Source organism: Urocitellus parryii, chromosome 9 (assembly GCF_045843805.1).
Source record: "Urocitellus parryii isolate mUroPar1 chromosome 9, mUroPar1.hap1, whole genome shotgun sequence".
Classification (NCBI taxonomy): Eukaryota; Metazoa; Chordata; class Mammalia; order Rodentia; family Sciuridae; genus Urocitellus; species Urocitellus parryii.
Genome location: NC_135539.1, coordinates 84,310,966 through 84,328,312, shown reverse-complemented (window position 1 = coordinate 84,328,312; position 17,347 = coordinate 84,310,966). Strand labels below are relative to the sequence as shown.

General features: G+C 46.1%; 1 protein-coding gene across 1 annotated transcript in view; it reads left to right on the top strand.

The window, feature by feature from the left end:
• The first annotated feature begins 6,814 nt into the window (after positions 1–6,814).
• Slc35f3 (solute carrier family 35 member F3) overlaps positions 6,815–17,347 on the top strand; it is a 249,550-nt gene continuing 239,017 nt past the window's right edge. The window contains exons 1-2 of the mRNA XM_077802608.1: positions 6,815–7,030; positions 7,397–7,626. Coding sequence (XP_077658734.1) covers positions 6,978–7,030; positions 7,397–7,626 — 283 coding nt within the window. The 5' untranslated portion in view covers positions 6,815–6,977. The remainder of the gene's footprint in view (positions 7,031–7,396; positions 7,627–17,347) is intronic.

Below are 17,347 nucleotides of genomic sequence, written 5' to 3'. Positions count from 1 at the left end.
GCCCCGAGGAGGGCTGTGAAGGCCATGTGGAGCCCGCAGGGAAGGGCCTGTACCACTCTGCAAGGGTGAGAAAAGGCTCTCCAGGGAGGGAGTCTGAGCAGGAGGTGCTGGAGGGTGAGGGAGGGGGGCAGTGGACAGGCCCTCCAGGCAGAGGTGGAGCCTTCCCACTGTGAGTGCCTTGGGAGAGGGTAGCACACCCCCTGGGCTTCAGGGAGAGTGCCAGAGGTGGAGAAGCCCCAGAAGGCAGGAAGGCCCACTATTCCCACTCTACCCTCCAAACAGGCTCCACCCTCCTACTTCCCACCTTAGCAGCCAGTGCCCTTGTGCTGTAGCTACTGCTCCTCCTGCTGCATTTCCTGGCTGATTCCTATTCCTATTTTGAACTAGTTTGGCTTCTAATCTAAGAAGCCTTATCTGATATTTCTCTGATGCTCTGTCTCCTTCTTCCCTTACCTGACTTGGAAATCCCTCCTGCAGGCTTCTACTGAGTTGTTTGCCTACAGCCATCATGGCCCACATGACTCCTGCTGTTGGCTTGTTTATTATGCTATGGTCTCGCCAAGGGCAGAAGACTTCTCTTATTTGAACCTAGCACACAGCATGCACTCAATGTTTATTACATTTTACAATAAACATGCCTCTAAATATGCTCAATATTCAGTGCTCTTTAAGCTTCATGAAGAATATATCATTCTCCTGCCCCCCCCAAAACAAAACAAAACGCAAAGCATATTTTAAATAAAGTAATATTTAAAATTGATGAATTAAACTTTCACTTACTGATTTGAGAAATAAGCTATAGGAAAATGCATGCAGAATATACTCTGTGTTTGGAAGCAGAAGTTGGCTAGCTTAGCTTGCAACAAAGTACTCATTTTGATGAATTTATTCATTGAAGTTTTATTATGAATAGAAAATAAAGAGCACATCACTGAATTCAGGTAATGAGTAAATTGTTTCTGACACCAGAAGTGGTGTACTGACTGGCTGCTGCTGTTATCCTTCCCCCAGAACTGACATCAACCAAAAAATGCATAAAGAACCAACCAGCCAAAGTGAAGCCAACAGCACGATCCTGTCCACCCCCTTGCTTTCCCTTAAAACTCACCCAGAAATCAAAGGAAAGCCAGATTTTTTAAGAAAAAAATCCTTGCCTAATAGATTTCCGAAGATATGTTGGTAAATGTGTTAGCTTTAACAAAAGTTTATGACTGCTTTAAAAAGAAAAATCAATAAACATTTAAGAAATTTTATATCAGAAAGAAATCTACATCCAGGTAGGATGTGGCAGACTTTAGCAAAAGAACACTAGTTGCAATAACTAGAAAACCCAGGTAAATAACCTATTTAAAGGTATCAGAGAATTGTGGAAGAGACATCATTATGTGAATTTATATTGTAGAGGAAGAAAACGGCTCTCCGATGAACTGATGGTCACCAACAATTTTTTGTTGGTCTGTTTTTGTTTTTGATTTTTTAAACCAGGGAGCATCTCCAATTCTAAGCGCAAAGCAAAAGACTGAAAACCGCCCTGGTGGAGGGGCTTTGGCCAGTGAAATCAGGCAAGGTGTCAATGGCTGAGAAAGCTAGAGAACTATTTGTGAACTTGAAGACAGGAGGAGAAGGAAGATGTTGATCCAAGGGTGCACGGCTTCAGATGGTGTTATGGTGTAAATATGAGGTGTCCCTCAAAAGCTCATGTGTGAGACAATGCAAGAAGGTTCAGAGACGTAATTGGATTGTGACAGCCTCAACCCAATCAGTGCATCAATCTCTTGATGGGATTAACTGAGTGGCAGCTGAAGGTTTGTGGGGTGTGGCTGGAGGAGAGGGCCTTGGGTGTGGCCACGGGGTATATATTTGTTTCTAGCAGTGGAGTCATTCTGCTTCCTGATGGTCATGTAAGCTGCTTCCCTTGGCCACACTCTGCCTCACCCCAACCCCTGAGGAATGGAGCTGGCCCTTCTATGGACTAAGACCTCTGAAACCATGAGCTCTCAAATAAACTTTTCCTCCTCTACAATTGTTCAGGTCAGATCTTTTGGTCACAGCAGTGAGAAAGCTGAGACTAAACAGATGGACAAGCTGTGAAGGTCTCCTGACTATAGCAACTGGGTGACTACCGTTCATAAGGGATTGTGAGCTTGAAAATGGCTCACAGAGAAAAATCTTTAATGATTTTATCACCAAGAAATCAGTGTTTGAGGTATAGGAGATGTTAATTAGCTTGATTTAATCAATTCACGGTCTAGCTATACATCCGATCAAGACATTGCAGACGTAAATCTACACAATTTTTATTTATAAATTACACCATATAAAGCTTGGGAAGACTCTTTTAGGAGAAATAGTGACATCCGAAAGTATTACAATGAAAATGTTTTTAATTGACTGAATTTTATTTTTAGAAGAATCTTAGATTTGCATTATGATCTTATATTATAATGGAAACTGGAAAGGCCAGTCCAGAAGTTACCAAATACCTCCCTCTAGTCACACAAGCACAACCCCTCACCACTAGCACCACACCACAGTTCCACACCACAGTGGGCATTTATTACAACTGATGAAGATGCATCCTCACTCAGTTATCGAAGCCCACAGCCTGCAGTGAGGTTCCCTCTGTGAATAGTACCCTACTCACCTATTGAGTAGGGTACTATTCACATCCGGTGATGATGGACAAAGTTGCTATAAATATTTGTAGATTATTTTTTTGTGTGTGTGGACCCAGATTTTTAAGGCATGTGGTTAAATATCAAGAAGTGTGATTGCTGGACGTGTTCTAAGAGATTGATGCATTTTGTAAAAAAAAATTCCAAACTGTTTTCCAAAGTGGCTCTTGCATGCTGCACTCCATCAGCCCTGAATGTAGGTTCCTGTGGTTCAGAATCCAAGACCTCGTCCTAGAGCGTCCAGGATGGGCAGGAGTTCACGCAGGTGTGGGTCAGGGCCAGGATGAGCCAGGATGTGCTGACCTGTCACTCCATGGTGCCCAGACCTGCCAGGCGCAGATGAGGGTCCACACAGTGCTACAGGTGCCAAACACACCTCCTCCCCCAGCAACCTCATCCGCTGACTTCAGCCTCCTGGGAAGTTGGGGTTGCAGCTAGCGACCAGAAAACCATGGTGGGACAGACCTGAATGGAAGTTCAGACTCTAGGGTCACCAATAGTGTTAGTACTTTTTCAAGCCCTGGTTAACTTAAATTTAGACCAATAGCATTGACCCAAGGGCTATATAAACTCCGTAGACTAGCACACTCAAGAGGAACCTCTCTTGGGACTCCTCTTGCCCTGTGGGCAGGGAGTTCTCTTTCTATTCACCTTTTAATAAATCATACTCTCAGACCCTCATCCTTGTTTGTGGATTTCAGTCTGAAATAATAAGTTGGTGAGCTGCTGGGGTCAGCTGCAACACTAGGGGGCACAGCCCACCATTCAGAAATGCAGCCCATTTGTGGACTGCAGAGGCCTGCAGCTTACCAGACCCTACCTGCCAGCAGAAGAGAAGAGATTCCAGTTTTCAGTTCTACATCCTGCCAGAATTTACTATTTCAGTGTTGGGGATTTTATCCATTCTAGTAGGTAGGGAGTGGCTTATTTTTTCAGTTTTAATTTGTAATTCCACAATGGTCTATTATATGATGCATGTTTTCATGCTTATTTGCCATATGTATATTTTTAGTGGTATGATAGAGATAATTGGCAATTTTTTTAAATTGAATTGTTCATTTTCTTATTGTTGAGTTTCAAGAGTTCTGATTTTGGATAACAATCTTCGTACATCTTTTGATAAAATGTTCTGTCAGTCTGTGGCTTTTTGTCCCATTGTCTTGCCAGTGTTTTTCAGGGCAGAATATTTTAATTCTAATAAAGTCCAACTTATCAGTTTTTCCTTTTATCAATCATGCCTTTGATCCTGTATATAAAATGTCACCAACAAACCCAAGGTTATCTAGATTCTCTCCTGTTTTCCCCCTTTTCTCCTTTCTTTCTTTTCTCTTTCTTTTTCTTTCTTTCCTCCTCCTCCTCCTCCTCCTCCTCCTCCTCCTCCTCCCCCCTCCTCCTCCTCCTTCTTCTTCTTCTTTTGTACTGGGGATTGAAGCAGAGAGCACTCTACCACTGAGCTACATCCCCAGATCTTTACTTTTTTTTTTTTTTTTTTTTTTTTTTTTTTTTGAGACAGGCCCTCATGAAATTGCTGATGCCTTGAACTCATGAATCACCTGCCTCAGCCTCCCAAGTCCCTGCCTGGAATTATAAGTGTGCATTATCATGCCCACTAATCCTGTTTATTTTCTAAGGATTTTGTGGGCTTATTTTTGCATTTAGGCCAATGGTCCATTTTGAGTTAGTTCTTGTGAAGCATGTGAGCTGACTAGATTTTTTTTTTTAACATGCAGATTTCTAGTTATTCCAGCACCATTTGAAAAGAAATGTGTACATTTTCTTCATTGAATTTCTTTGCTTATTTATCCAAGATCAGTTGACTGTGCCAGTCCATTGGTGACCTATTGTGTTCCATTGGGCTCTGCGTGTTCTTTCACCAACAACTATCTGGGTTACCATGGTTATATGAAGTCTTGAAGTCATGTTATGTCAGGCCTCAAAATGTTTTTCTCTTTAATATTGTGTTGGGTATTCTGAGTCCTTTGCCTTTTCATGTAATTTTTTCTATTTTTTCTTTTGAATTGTCTCATTTTGTACATATTTGAGGGGCAGAGTGTGGCATTTTAATACATATGTGCAATGTGTAATGGTCAGGTCAGGCTAACTGGCATATCCATCACCCCAAATGCTTATTATCTCTTTGTATTGGGAACACTCACAATCCCCTCTATCAGCTATTTTGAAATATTCAGTTAATTATCCTACTATGCTACAAAATATTACAAGTTTTTCTTCCTATGTGGAATCTACACATGACTGGGATTGCATTAAGTACATAGATGAAATTAATACAGCTGAGTTTTCCTGTCCATGAATATGGGATAGCTTTCCATTTAGTTCTCCTTTGATTTCTTTCATTAGAATTTTATAGTTTTCCTCATATATATTAAACATATTTTATTAGATTTATACTTAGATATTTAACTTTTGGGGAATGCTCATGTAAACAGTATCTTTTTCTTTATTTTGAATTCCATTTGGAGAACCAGTTGATTTTTGTACGTTAAAGTTTTTTTTTTTAATCCTACTTTAATTTGCCTATTAGTTCCACCCCCCCCCCCCTTTTTCTGGTCATCCTTTGTGATTTTCTTAATAAACAACCAATGTTTTTTGCAAACAATGACAATTTATCTTTCTTTTTAATTCTTCTTTCTTGGTATACTTGATTCTCTTTCTTGTGTAATTCCACGAACTAGGACTTCCAGTGTGATGTTCAAAAGGACTGGTGAGGAGAGACATCTGTTTAGTCAGATTCTACTTCCTGTGGTCAAAGACCGGAGAAGGCTATTTTGATACAAGGTTTCAGACATTCAGTCCATAGTTGGTGGAGGGAGGCAGAACATCATGGCAGAAGGTGTGGTAGAGGAGAGCAACTCAGGATATGGCAACTAGGAGGCAGAGAGCTCTGTTAACCAGGGACAAAATATAAACCCCAAAGGTACACCCGCAGTGACCCACCTCCTCCAGCCACACCTGTCTGCCTACAGTTACTGGCCAGTGAATCCATACCTGGATTAATCCACTGATTAAGTTACAACTCTCATAATCGAATCATTTTGCCCCTAAGATGCTTACATTGTTTCACATATAAGCTTTTAGGGGAACACCACAAAATTCAAACCATAAACCTTGCCTATTTCTGATCTTGGCAGGAAAGTGTCCAGTTTCTCACACAACCGTGAAGTTAGCGTTGTGTTAGCGGTAGGATTTTATAAATTCTTTTCATCAAGCTGAGGAAGTTCCCGTCTATTCCTAGTTTGCTGAGGAACATATATTTATATTTAATATAAAAATGGTACATGGGGTAGTTGTGAGATTTGAATCTGATTTTTTGTGAAGAAAAAAAAAGTATTTTGCCTTGGAAAAAAGGAGGCCATATCTAATTCAAAGCAGTCACCTTTGGTGGGATAACTGGTATCTTTCTTCACATATTCCCATATTTTCTAAATTTGTACCAATGGACAATAACATTATGAAAGGTGAACAGGTAATCTGGAAAGAATGGCGGGTGAACAGGGAAACGCAAAACCGACTAGAAGCTAAAGAAAAGGGGTATCTCCAAAGAGAAAACGGACGGGGTATGGTCTCATCAGTGAGAAGGTGCGCTTTTTGAGGACAGGTTTGACTGCGCCATCCCGAAAATAAAACGATGTACTTTGTCTCAGCTTTGCCTATGAAATACCATTTATTTATTTGGCATTGAGTGTAGAGGCGGATTTTTTTTCTTTCGGAGTAGTTTTGGTCTTTATGAGGTCGGGGGCGGGGGCGGGCGTGGCAGCATCCGCGCCAAGGCTTGTGGAAGTGCCCCGCCGGGTCCGCGGGCTGTGGCGGGTCCAGCAGGCGGAGGAGCGCGCTGCACGCCCCAAGGCTGCGGGCGGAGCTGGGGGCCAGGCGGGCGCACTTGGGCTGCGGGAGCGGGGCGCAGCGCCCCCGCCTGGCTCCACGCGCCGACCGGGCGCACCCCCGCCCGCCCAGGTGCCTCGGAGCGCTCTGCTGGGAGCGCTCTCCCGGCCCCGCGGCACCAGCGCCCGCGCTGTGCTAGGGCGGCGGCGACAGTGACTGGCGAGGGGCGCGGCGCTGCTCCGCCGCTCCGCTGCCGGCTGGCTGCAGTGGGCCCTGCGGGCTGAGCCACCCGCCGCACACCGCGGAGGTGCTTGGGGACAAACCAGGGCGCGCAGGGCTGCGCGGGGCGGACCCGTGGCGGGCAGCGCTCTCACCTCTCCTGGCCAGCAGCTGCCGCTAGCTCGGGCCGGTGGCCCCTCCGCCTCAACTCTGGGAGCTCCGGGCCTCACCCTGCCGCTGCCTATGGGGATCCGAGAGTTTCCCGGCGGCGCACCCAGGGGCAAAGGCATCTCCATGTGAGTAGCGCCCGGGGTGTGGGCGCGCGAGCCGGCCGGCAGATGGCCCGAGTGCTGGGTGGACTCTTGCAGCCGCGACCTCGGGCACTCGGGGGTCCGGGAGGGGAGGCGTGCATGGCGGGAAGTTTAAGGCACCTTCTTCCTCGCCACTGGCCCCAACCCACACTGCCGGAGGCGCCCAGGGGAGGGCGCGGGAGACGGGAGACGAACCTGACTTCGAGGCTTGGAGCGAGCAGAGGTGGGTGGCGCGAGGGAGCAGCCCCGGCTGCACCCTGGCTAGTCCAGGGCCCCGCTCCTCACCGAAACCCCCTCTCTGTCCTTAATCCCTCTCCGCCTGCCCACCTGCCCCGGCGCCCGCGGCCTCAGTGGCATGAGGAGGTCACCGGACGTCAGCCCTCGGAGACTGTCCGACATCAGCCCCCAGCTCCGCCAGCTCAAGTACTTGGTGGTAGACGAGGCGATCAAGGAGGACTTGAAATGGTCGCGCTCGGTGGAGGATCTCACTAGCGGGCCAGTGGGACTCACCTCCATCGAGGAGCGGATCCTGCGCATCACAGGCTACTATGGCTATCAGCCCTGGGCAGCGAGCTACAAAAGTAAGACACCCCCGCCCCCATGCCATTTCCCTGCCCACTGGTCTTCCTACCACTGTCACAGCCGCCTGGGGAGCGCGCTCTATGACGGTCCTGCCGCCAGCTACCGCCCTGCCCGCAGGTTTGCAACTTTGAGGAAGAGGCCTGGAGACAGTTCTCCGGAGCCGTCAGGGCTTCTGATCCGTTATTTCACAAGCCTTTCCCTCCCACACAATCCCTCTCCATCCCTTATCCCCTTCCTCGGGAGGTGTCACAATATGGAGGGCACCCCTCTTGTGGCAGAACGTGAGAAACGCGCAAGCGAATCAGTATCCTGGACTGCGTAGCTTTACTGTGATCAGAAAGTGTTACTGGGCCCTTTTGGAGAAGGCAGCTGGCTCTTTTGGAGAAGGCAGACTTAGGCAGCCAGGATTTTAACTCTTTCCGGTGCCTCCTAGGCAGGATGATGGAGGACAGTTCTTTATATCTCAGCCCCTCCTTTTGCCCCAGGACTTTTGGGGTCCTCAGTGAGGAGGTTCCATAAGGATCAGTGTAGATTCTGGCACGGTGCTTGCAAGATGAAACAAAGCTTGGTGCCAGGTAGAGATGCTGAAACTTCTTTACTGTGGGCTTCAGCTGACCGTGCCTGGAGCAATGACACAGATCTCACCTTTTTTGGCTTACTTTGGAAGAGAGAGAGGTTGCCTACAACAAACTCCAGATGCTGATAAATATAACCAGAATTGAGTGGTCTCATCACTGTGTTTGGACACAGCAAAGATGTGTTAACCACTTCAGTCAAAGAAATGAGCATTGCCTCATTTATGAGTAAAAGAGTGGACTAATAGTTTGATAATTCTGAGGATTTTAAAAACCTGTTATTTATTGCTTGAAATTGCAATTTATTAGGAAGATATCAGGCTTTTGTAATTTAATCGTATTCATCACTAAAACTATGTCTATCTTTAGGTTATTTCTAAAACCTTCAAGTCCAAGTCAAATATAAGCAGTCTACTAGCAATGAGCTTATATTTTGGGGAAGAAACACAGGATTTGAATGTTTAGCTTCTATGCCCTTGCTGGTCTTTAGAGGACTCTGGTGAGTGCATTTAATTCAGCATAAACCTTACAATGATGTATGTGTACTCGAGTCTCCTGACTGCTGCTGAAATCATCGCTGGTGTGCTGGCTTTAGATTGCAGAAGGAAGACAAGGGACCAAGTTCCCTTTCTATCTGAAAAACATGGGATGTAGGATGACAAGAATTCAAACCCATTGGAAACCATTTTTCTTGTGGCTATGAATATGACCTCACTTTTTATTTCTGCTTTTTTGAATTTCTGTTAGAAAATACAACTTTTCTATTTCTTGTTTTCATTCTCTGTTTCTTTGTAATTGAGGACTATGATACAAATCATAGTTTTTGTGGAGTCATCTCTTCAGTCCCTGAAGTCATGATTAGGTTTATTTTTATAATTCTATTTGTTCTTGGCTCTAGGTGTTTTCTGGAAATGATCACTGAGGTTTGTGACTCGAGGGGCGCTTACAGTGGTGATGACTGAGTTTGGTACAAACATACTTAATGATTAAGACCATGGAAACGAGTCTTTTGAACCACCAGGAGTATTCTTAGATGCCCTCTCTCTCTGAGGCATCGTTGAGGGGATAAGTACTAGCAGACAGGCTGTAGGAGCTCCAGCCATGGGAATAAAATCAGCTCACTCCACTGTGTTCCTGTGAGGATCCTTCTTTATTCCAAGGTATTTCCTTGCTACTAAAATGCTTTGGGTGACAACTGACATTTTGATGCATTAATTGGAGTTTACGTTTAAATTTAGAGAAGCTAATGTTTTATTCATACAGTGGGAGAGGTTCTAGGGCAGTGCTTTTGCTGCTTGCCATTTCTACCCAACTAAGAAAATAAGAGCAGAGGCTTATCCATCTGTATGTAGTGGTTGGTTAATTTGTTGCTTAATAATTGAAAAAAAACAAATTGCAAGAGACATAATTACAAAACAGAATATTCTCCTCATGGTGTCCACAGAGGCTCCAAGCCTGGTCCTTACAGTTTTGATGTTACCTCTCAGTTTTCTTTCCAAGAGGCTTCTCTGCATTCTGACTGTAGGAGAGTTTCTGGACTCTTGGAGAGGTGTGCAGCTGCCCGGGTAGCAGCAGAAAGAATTTAACCAAGTATTCAGCCACACCCCCTTCATTTTTAGGCTTTGGCAGTTAAGATAAATGAGATAATTATGAACTATGCTCAACCCCAACAGTGACAGCCACAAGTTTCACTCTGGACAAAAGACTTTTTATGAGGAACTATTATTAATGTTTTTAAATTCTAAAGCCCCTGAGGCTTGAGAGGGACGTTTGTGTGGAAGTCAAGCTCTCAACAAGAGGGCGGGCAAGGCTGAGTCCCTTCTCTCAGTGGCTCCACTCTCCAGGCTCCTATTCTGAGTTCCTGCAATGACATTGGCAGGGATTCTTTGAGTTACCAGCTGTGAGCTCTTCCACAGCCCAGAAAGCACCTAGTGCTCATAAATATTTGCTGAATGGACGAATGGATGGTACTTGAACTGCTGGCCTCTGGGACCCATATCATTTAACTTTTTATGCTGACTTCCTATTACTTTGGAATTGCTTTACTCTTACATTGGAAGTGTTTTCTGAGACATAGACTAGAACAGAATTCTTGATGATAAGCTTTGGTGTAGCCCAGTGTTTCTGAACCTCAGTTATTGACAGTTTTTCCTGGGTGTTATGGGGACTGTACGTCATAGGGCACTTAGTAGCCTTGCTGGCCTCTGTTAGATGCTAGTAGCATACCACCACCCCTAGTTGTGATCATCAAATATCTCCAGACGTTGCCAGATGTCCCTTGGAGGGCTGTGTTTGGTTGAGATCCACTCATTTACTTGAATCCCATTCTTACTTCCCAAGTGCCCTCTACTCTGCTGACCAGTGGTGCCCATGGAGTGGACCTGCTCCAAATTCCTCATCTTCCCCTCCCTTCTCCTTTCACCTGGCCCACTCCTTGGGTTTTCATGATGGGCCACATTAGAATGAAGGTCTTTATTTATTTATTTATTTTTTAGTTATAGATGGATGCAATATTTTTATTTCATTTATTCATATTTATGTGGTGCTAAGGATCCAACCTAGTGCCTCACATGTATGAGGCAAGCGCTCTGCCACTGAGCCACAACACCAGCCCCAGAATGAAGGTCTTTTTGCAGACTCAAAAAGGTCTGTTGCTTCTGTAGCTAGTGAGATTCCAGCCCCCTCCCTCATAAGTCAGCAACCCATAGAGAGAACTTTAGGAGTTGGAAGGATCTAGATAGTTGCTCAGAAGAACACATCCTTGCCCAAAGTAGGGAAGAGTGACTGACCTAAGTATCTTCTGCTGCTTCTCCCTTCTCTGATGTTGCTGCCATTGGGTGGTGGGGGTGGGGGGGGATGGCTATGGAAGGGAAGGGGGAGCCCAAGATCAGGAATGTGCTATCTGTATGTGGACAGACAGCTCCAGGTGTCTGGCAGGATAGGAGTAGCACCTCTGCACAGGGAGGACAGAAGGGGTGACCTTGGAGGTCCCCGATGGAGGTCCTATGTGACTGGGGAAGGAGTACTCATCTGCTCCTTCGTTTCCTCTGTTCATGGAATCTTTTTGGAGCATTCGCCCTGTGTCAGAATACAGAACTGAGCTCCAGAAGACGGGCTCGCTGTACAGGTGTTCCCTCTTCAGGGAGTGCAAAGGCAGTGCCCTGCATAGACAGCAGGAACCCAGGGTGAGTCCTGGTGACATCAAGGGTGAATGTTTACAGAGGCAGGACTCTTTGCTTGTGGAAGGTCTGGATGTGGGACAGACGAGGCTGGATACCCAGGGAATTTTCAGGAAGCAGGTTTATTGACTGCAGGGTCCAGAGGGGTTATTGCCCAAATCATTCTCTGGACTAGAAATGCTTTGGACTTAATACCGAGTTGGTGGAGCGGGGGTTGGGGGGGTGTAGAGCTTGGAGGTTCACAAGACAGTGCTTTTTGTTCCAGTTTTTAGAACAGTCAGAGGTTTTACACGTTTTACCACAAAAGCAGGAGCAACATCAGCAGGTTTGCAGTTAAACTTAGCTTTTGTGAGACACAGCAATAGAAAATAGGAAGGTCTAACCACATTGAACTGTTTTGCAAAAATCTTTGTTGATATTATATTAACATGAAAAATTATGGTGAGGGTCTTCTGGGTACGGAGTCTTTGGGCTGCTTCAGTTTCCCTAATGGTGCTGTTGACTGCACACTGTCAACAGCTTTCCTAATCAAAAGCACTTTCTTAGGAATTACTTTGAGGGGGGTCATGTTTATTGCTTGAAATGAGATACAAATGTGTTTGTAGTAGATTTAACTCCATGGTGCTAGTATGTTGAGATAAAAATGATTTTTTTAGAATGCTCATGAGTTTAGTTTTAAGTCATTTTTAGAGTGGAGGGCAGGCTAATCCCAAAGGCCACACAAGTCCAGTCCTGCTTTCCATTTGCAGTGTGAGCCTGGACCTGGAGCCTGCAGGGTACTGAGCAAAGCCTCCCTCATCTGGATGGAGATTTTCTAGTTGCAACTGAGAAAGTGGAGGGTGTTCACTCACATCGCTGGGGACGAGGGTTGCAGAGGGTTTGCATGAGGTGAGTGGAGGGGCTTCTGGAGCAATCCTGCCCTTGGGCCCCCTCAGACTGAATTGACGGCAGGGTTGCCAGTGCCAGAGTGGTGGCTGCTGTGGTGGAACTTGGGTTGCGGGGCTCCTGTGAGGTCCTCTGGAGCAGCAGGGGTTGGGCCAACGACTCAGAAGTGGCACTGTGTTGGAGACGGAGGAGTTGGTGGTAAACATAACTCTCAAAGGCAGCTTGGCACATGAAATATGAGATGGAAAACATTTAACAGGGAAGAGTTGGAGGTGGCTGAGGTGGGGTAAACACTAGAACACACATTCTCTAATGTGTCAGAACGTAACTTTGGTTCCTGAGTATAATTGCATACTAACAATTTAGTAAATGCTTTCTGAGTTTTGACAATTAAAATGCAGAATGATTAGCTTTTAAGGAACCCCGTGCTCTGTAACCCACTCAGATCATGGCCATCTGGCTGTGAAGGACACGGTCGTACCTCCAGGGAAGTGATGTCTTCCAGGTTTTCCAAGAAGCGCAGACCAGGAGGTGCCTCACTGTCCTCTGTCTCCTTACAAAGTGTCCAACCCAGAACTCTCCAGTAGGGAGTACTGGTCCTTTCCTTAAGCAGCTGGAAAAAATCAGACTAGTGCACTAAAAAACGAATCCATATGTGTGAGAGCCGTTGAACTTCATTGAGCATTTTCCTGAGTGTTGTTGGGATGCTCACAAAAGCTGGGGCCTTGCATTGGGGGCAGGGTGGACTCATGTCCTTCGGTGTGGCTGGGAGGAGTGAGGAAATGAAATTCTCTGGAGCTGCATTCACATACCAGTTCCATCCCTTGGTAGATACAGGACCAGTTACGCACCACTGGGAACATCTGGTTTCTCATCTGTGAAGGAGTGATGAGGAAAGAAAACCCACCTATACCCCGTCACTGAGAGAACAGAGCCTTTTGGAAGGTCTTGCCAGTTCATGGGACCCCTCAGCTGCCTGTCACCATGCCCTCAGGTCAAGCCTGTGGCAGCAGATAGCACCATCTCTCCTGGGCTCATAGATAGAACAGGGCCAACTCCAGGCCCACCTGCCTCGACCAGTGTCTGTCCTGGGACTTGAGAATAAAACCAGAAGTGTGCAGCCAGGCACAGTGGTGCTCTCCTAGTCCCCGTCACTGGGAAGGCTGAGGCAGGATCATCTCTTGAGCCCACAAGTTCAAGACCCACCCGGGCAACTTAGTGAGATCTTGCCAGAAAAAACAAACACAAGAGGTGGTGCTCTGGCTGGGCATGGGGATTTGAGTGAAGGAAATGCACTGAGGGCCTCTTTTGTCCCCTCTGGGGGCAGAGGCAGAGGGAGCTAGTCTACCTGGAGAGGGTGCCCGCAGGTTGTGCCACAACTGAGAAAGCCCTGGAGGCCAGTGCCCTCCTAGGTGGAGATCAGGCTTCAGCTCCTCCCCCAGCCCTGGGGACTCTACTGTCACAGTGCATGCCCCTTCCTTCTGGGTGAGTGGAAGCTGGGCTCTGTCCTGTGCACCTGCAGGCTGCTCTGTGATTACGACTTCTGGGCCATTCTGCTGAGTCCGAGTAGATTAGAGCAATGCTCTGCATGGCCAAGGACATTCAGCTGAAAGGAAGGAGCACTTCCTGACGGCTGAGAGAACAGAGAAGCCACAGAGGCCCCGTCAGTGGGAGTCTGCAGAAAGAGTGGGACACCCTGTCACCCCAGCGGAACCCCTGTTCCATAGCAGGGATGAACTAGGTTCTTTTTTTTTTAACATGATATATTTTGCTTTAGCTTTGTGGTGAGTGCACTAAGCAACAGGGTAAGCCACTATCTTATTACAGAGCCTCGGGAGGAATTATGCCGGTTATGAGCCTGGTAAATTCTTGTGGCTGATAATGGTGGTGAGCCTTTGAGCAATTGCCCAGGCCATGGACACAGATTTTTCTGTCATGCAACTTGAGGTAGCCTTAATTTATGACATTGGACTGTAGGAAATAAATCGCTCGGTTGAGGAGACTTTTAAAGTTGAGGGTCACAGGCTGTGTTGGACTCCTGAGACGTGGGGACTCATGTAACTTCAGAGCAGTTTCTGGTTTTGACAGATGTTTTACTGTGGCTTTCAGATGTTCTCCTTGTCAATTGGCTGTGTCACCTAGATCAGAATCTATTAGCAGATTATCTTTACCTTTCTTCACCATCTTCTTGCAACAATCCAGTGTTACCCAAATCAGGGTGTGTCCTCAAAGTTTCTTCAGAAGGGCTGGAAGAAAAGTGCTTCTTCACAGACACAGACTTTGCCTCCTTGTTTTTCCTTTTAGAAGTTGTGCCAGCTCACTTTCAGGGACTGTTGAAGATGTAAAGGAACACAGTCACCAACATAGGCATGAGGCCTGTGGGTGTGACGCAGTGTTGGCTCATGCCATGCACCTGTGGGAATTTAAAAACATTTTCCTGGTGGAAGTATATTTTGTTGGCAGGCAATATCAAGGAAGAACTGGAAGTACCCTCCTCTATTTCTTTTCATTTAAAAATCAGCCAAAAAAAAAAAATAGAAGATTGGGCAAATACCATAAGCCAGGACAACAAATTCTTGTGGCTTATCCAAACACATTGACCTTGTCAGCATTTCATTGTATAAAGTATTGAACATAGAAATCTTGAATAGATGTGTCTGATTTGATGCAGTAGGTTTGATAAGCCATTAGAATTTATTTTGTAAGCACTAGGAAGCGTGCACCGTGGAGGTGTGAGTGTATTTGCTCTGTCTGTAACCAACATTGTATTTGGTGATTCTTTAAAAATACATTGAGGGGTTTCAAAGCGATGACTGAAAGACAGGAGTACAAAGCGTTTTCCACTGGGACCCACCGCCACCTTGCCCTCTTCGGAGGAGCCCGTGGGCCAGGCAAGGACTTTAGAACATCACTGCGTGGAACTCCATATGCTTTCCACGGAGGGGCTCATTTATGCCTGGGTTAGAAGTAGATGGAACCTCAAAGCTGCTGTGAAGGTGTTTTCATTTATTCATGAGCCCATCCATCCACCATCCACCATCAGTATTCAATCATCAAAAAATAACTGTTTCTGAAAGGTGGTAAAAAATATTCACCCCTGAGGCAAACATGTACTACAGGTGCTGTTTCCTTAAAAATTCCATACTGACATACACCTATGAATCCATGAATTGCATTGACTCCAATACACACATTTCTTGCCTTGGGGCCATCTCACGAGCACTGTGTGTCTATTTGTGGTCCTTCTCTAACTAAATATCCTTTGGTGATTTGAACCAACATTGACCAGCTATAAACTAAGCCCTGTATTATATGAATTCTATTGCATGGTGTTTTATTATAGGAACTGTAACTCTAGCTAGATACAGCAGAGGCTATGAAACCCAAAGAATTCCTTTCTCTCTTCCTTGGGAAACTTGAGCTCTTCTGCTATAATCAGAGTTCTACTTTGTTCATTTGAGGTAGCCCAGAACATTTAACATTTTTTTTCTTTTGTGCTATTGTGCAACAATACCGATCTTTGACAGGGTTGGTGAGTGGAGCAATGTCACCAGGACATTTCTTTCCTAATGTTTTCTGCTGTAGATATTCTGTTTCTCTCCAGCTGCAAAGAATGCTGTCTTGAGGTTGTTTTCTTCCTCTAACGAGGGGCCTGGCAGCAATAACAGGGACTCGAATCCATTCAGGGGAGCCAGGGTGTGCTCCCAGTCCACCTGTTCTCTCCTGCCCAGATCATGTTCTGTTTATGCTGTTCCTCTAGCTCCTCCAGGAGGCAACCCCAGGTTCACAGAGTGAGCTTGTGAAGCTGTTCTTGTGCTCGGCCAGCTTGAGTCATAACAGTATCCAGTTCACAGAGGCGGGAGGGGAGCGGGGTCTCTAGGGGCATCACCACTTTACATATTAATAAAGCCAGAGCATCCTGGGTAGCAGGACTATTTCTCTGCGTGCTGTTGCTCATGGAAGGATCTGGAGTTCTTCTCTGTCATGTCTTGTTCTGGTTGGTCCTTGATTCACCTGTGTGAATCATAATGCTTGATTCACCTGTATGCACATAACGCTCAAGGACGTGGCTGGGTCAAACACAGGCTGAGCGCAGCCTTCGGGGGTGGTTCCAGGACATTGTCTCAGGGCCCTCTTCCTGACTGGCCCACCTTCTCTTTGTGCTGAGCCCTGAGGAGTGTTGGCTGCAGGTGGTCAGCAGGTAGCTGGGGTCATTTGAGCCAACACCCAGGAGCGTGTGGGGGTTTCTCCATTGTTTTGGGGTGCATGTGGTACCTTTTTAGGGAGGGTGGCATCTTGGTCACTGTGGTCGTTTGGCTACCTTATGCCTGTGAAGGGGAGAGGGGACAAGATGGGGTTATCTTCTAGGGGGTTGGACTCTCCTCCTGAGGAGAGCACTCAGAGGCCACCTCAGTTTCCACAACCCACTGTCCACACTGCTTCGGAGGAGTCATAGCTGTACCCGACATTTTGGAGGTTTTCAGGAAACTTTGCATATTCTGCTATTTTATGGATATTGTTATTTTACTTGGGCTCGGTAGCCTCAGTGTGGTTATGTGGGAGAATATCCTTGTTCCTGAGAGATGCTGAGGTATTAGGGGTGAGGTATCCTGTCTATAGTGTACTTTCAAGTAGTTCAACAAAAACCAGTATAGACAGACCAAAGGACAGATGAATAAAACATGCAAAATTTTAATATTTGGTGAGTCTCTATATATACACCGACCTTTCTATAAATGTAAATGCTTTCAAAATTAGAAAAAAAAACATTGCTTCAGCTTATGGTGTAGCATGATTCAGGCTTGAAGGGATACACGGTTCAGATTATTATATCAGAATTCAGTAAAAAGAAAACCAGAAAATGGTGTGAGTGCTGACAGGCTGTCCACAGGGGAGGAGCAGGTCACCTCCCAGGGCCAGCCCTGTCACTAGCTACTAGCCACTCTCAGCACTGACCCCGTGCCTTTGCAGCATCTGCCTTGGTTTCTCTCCCCACTCTGGCCAGGCCACGTCACCATCCCTCCAGCATGCCTGTCCACGTGCGGTGCCGTATCCCAGGCTCCAAGCTTCTCTTCAGGGGT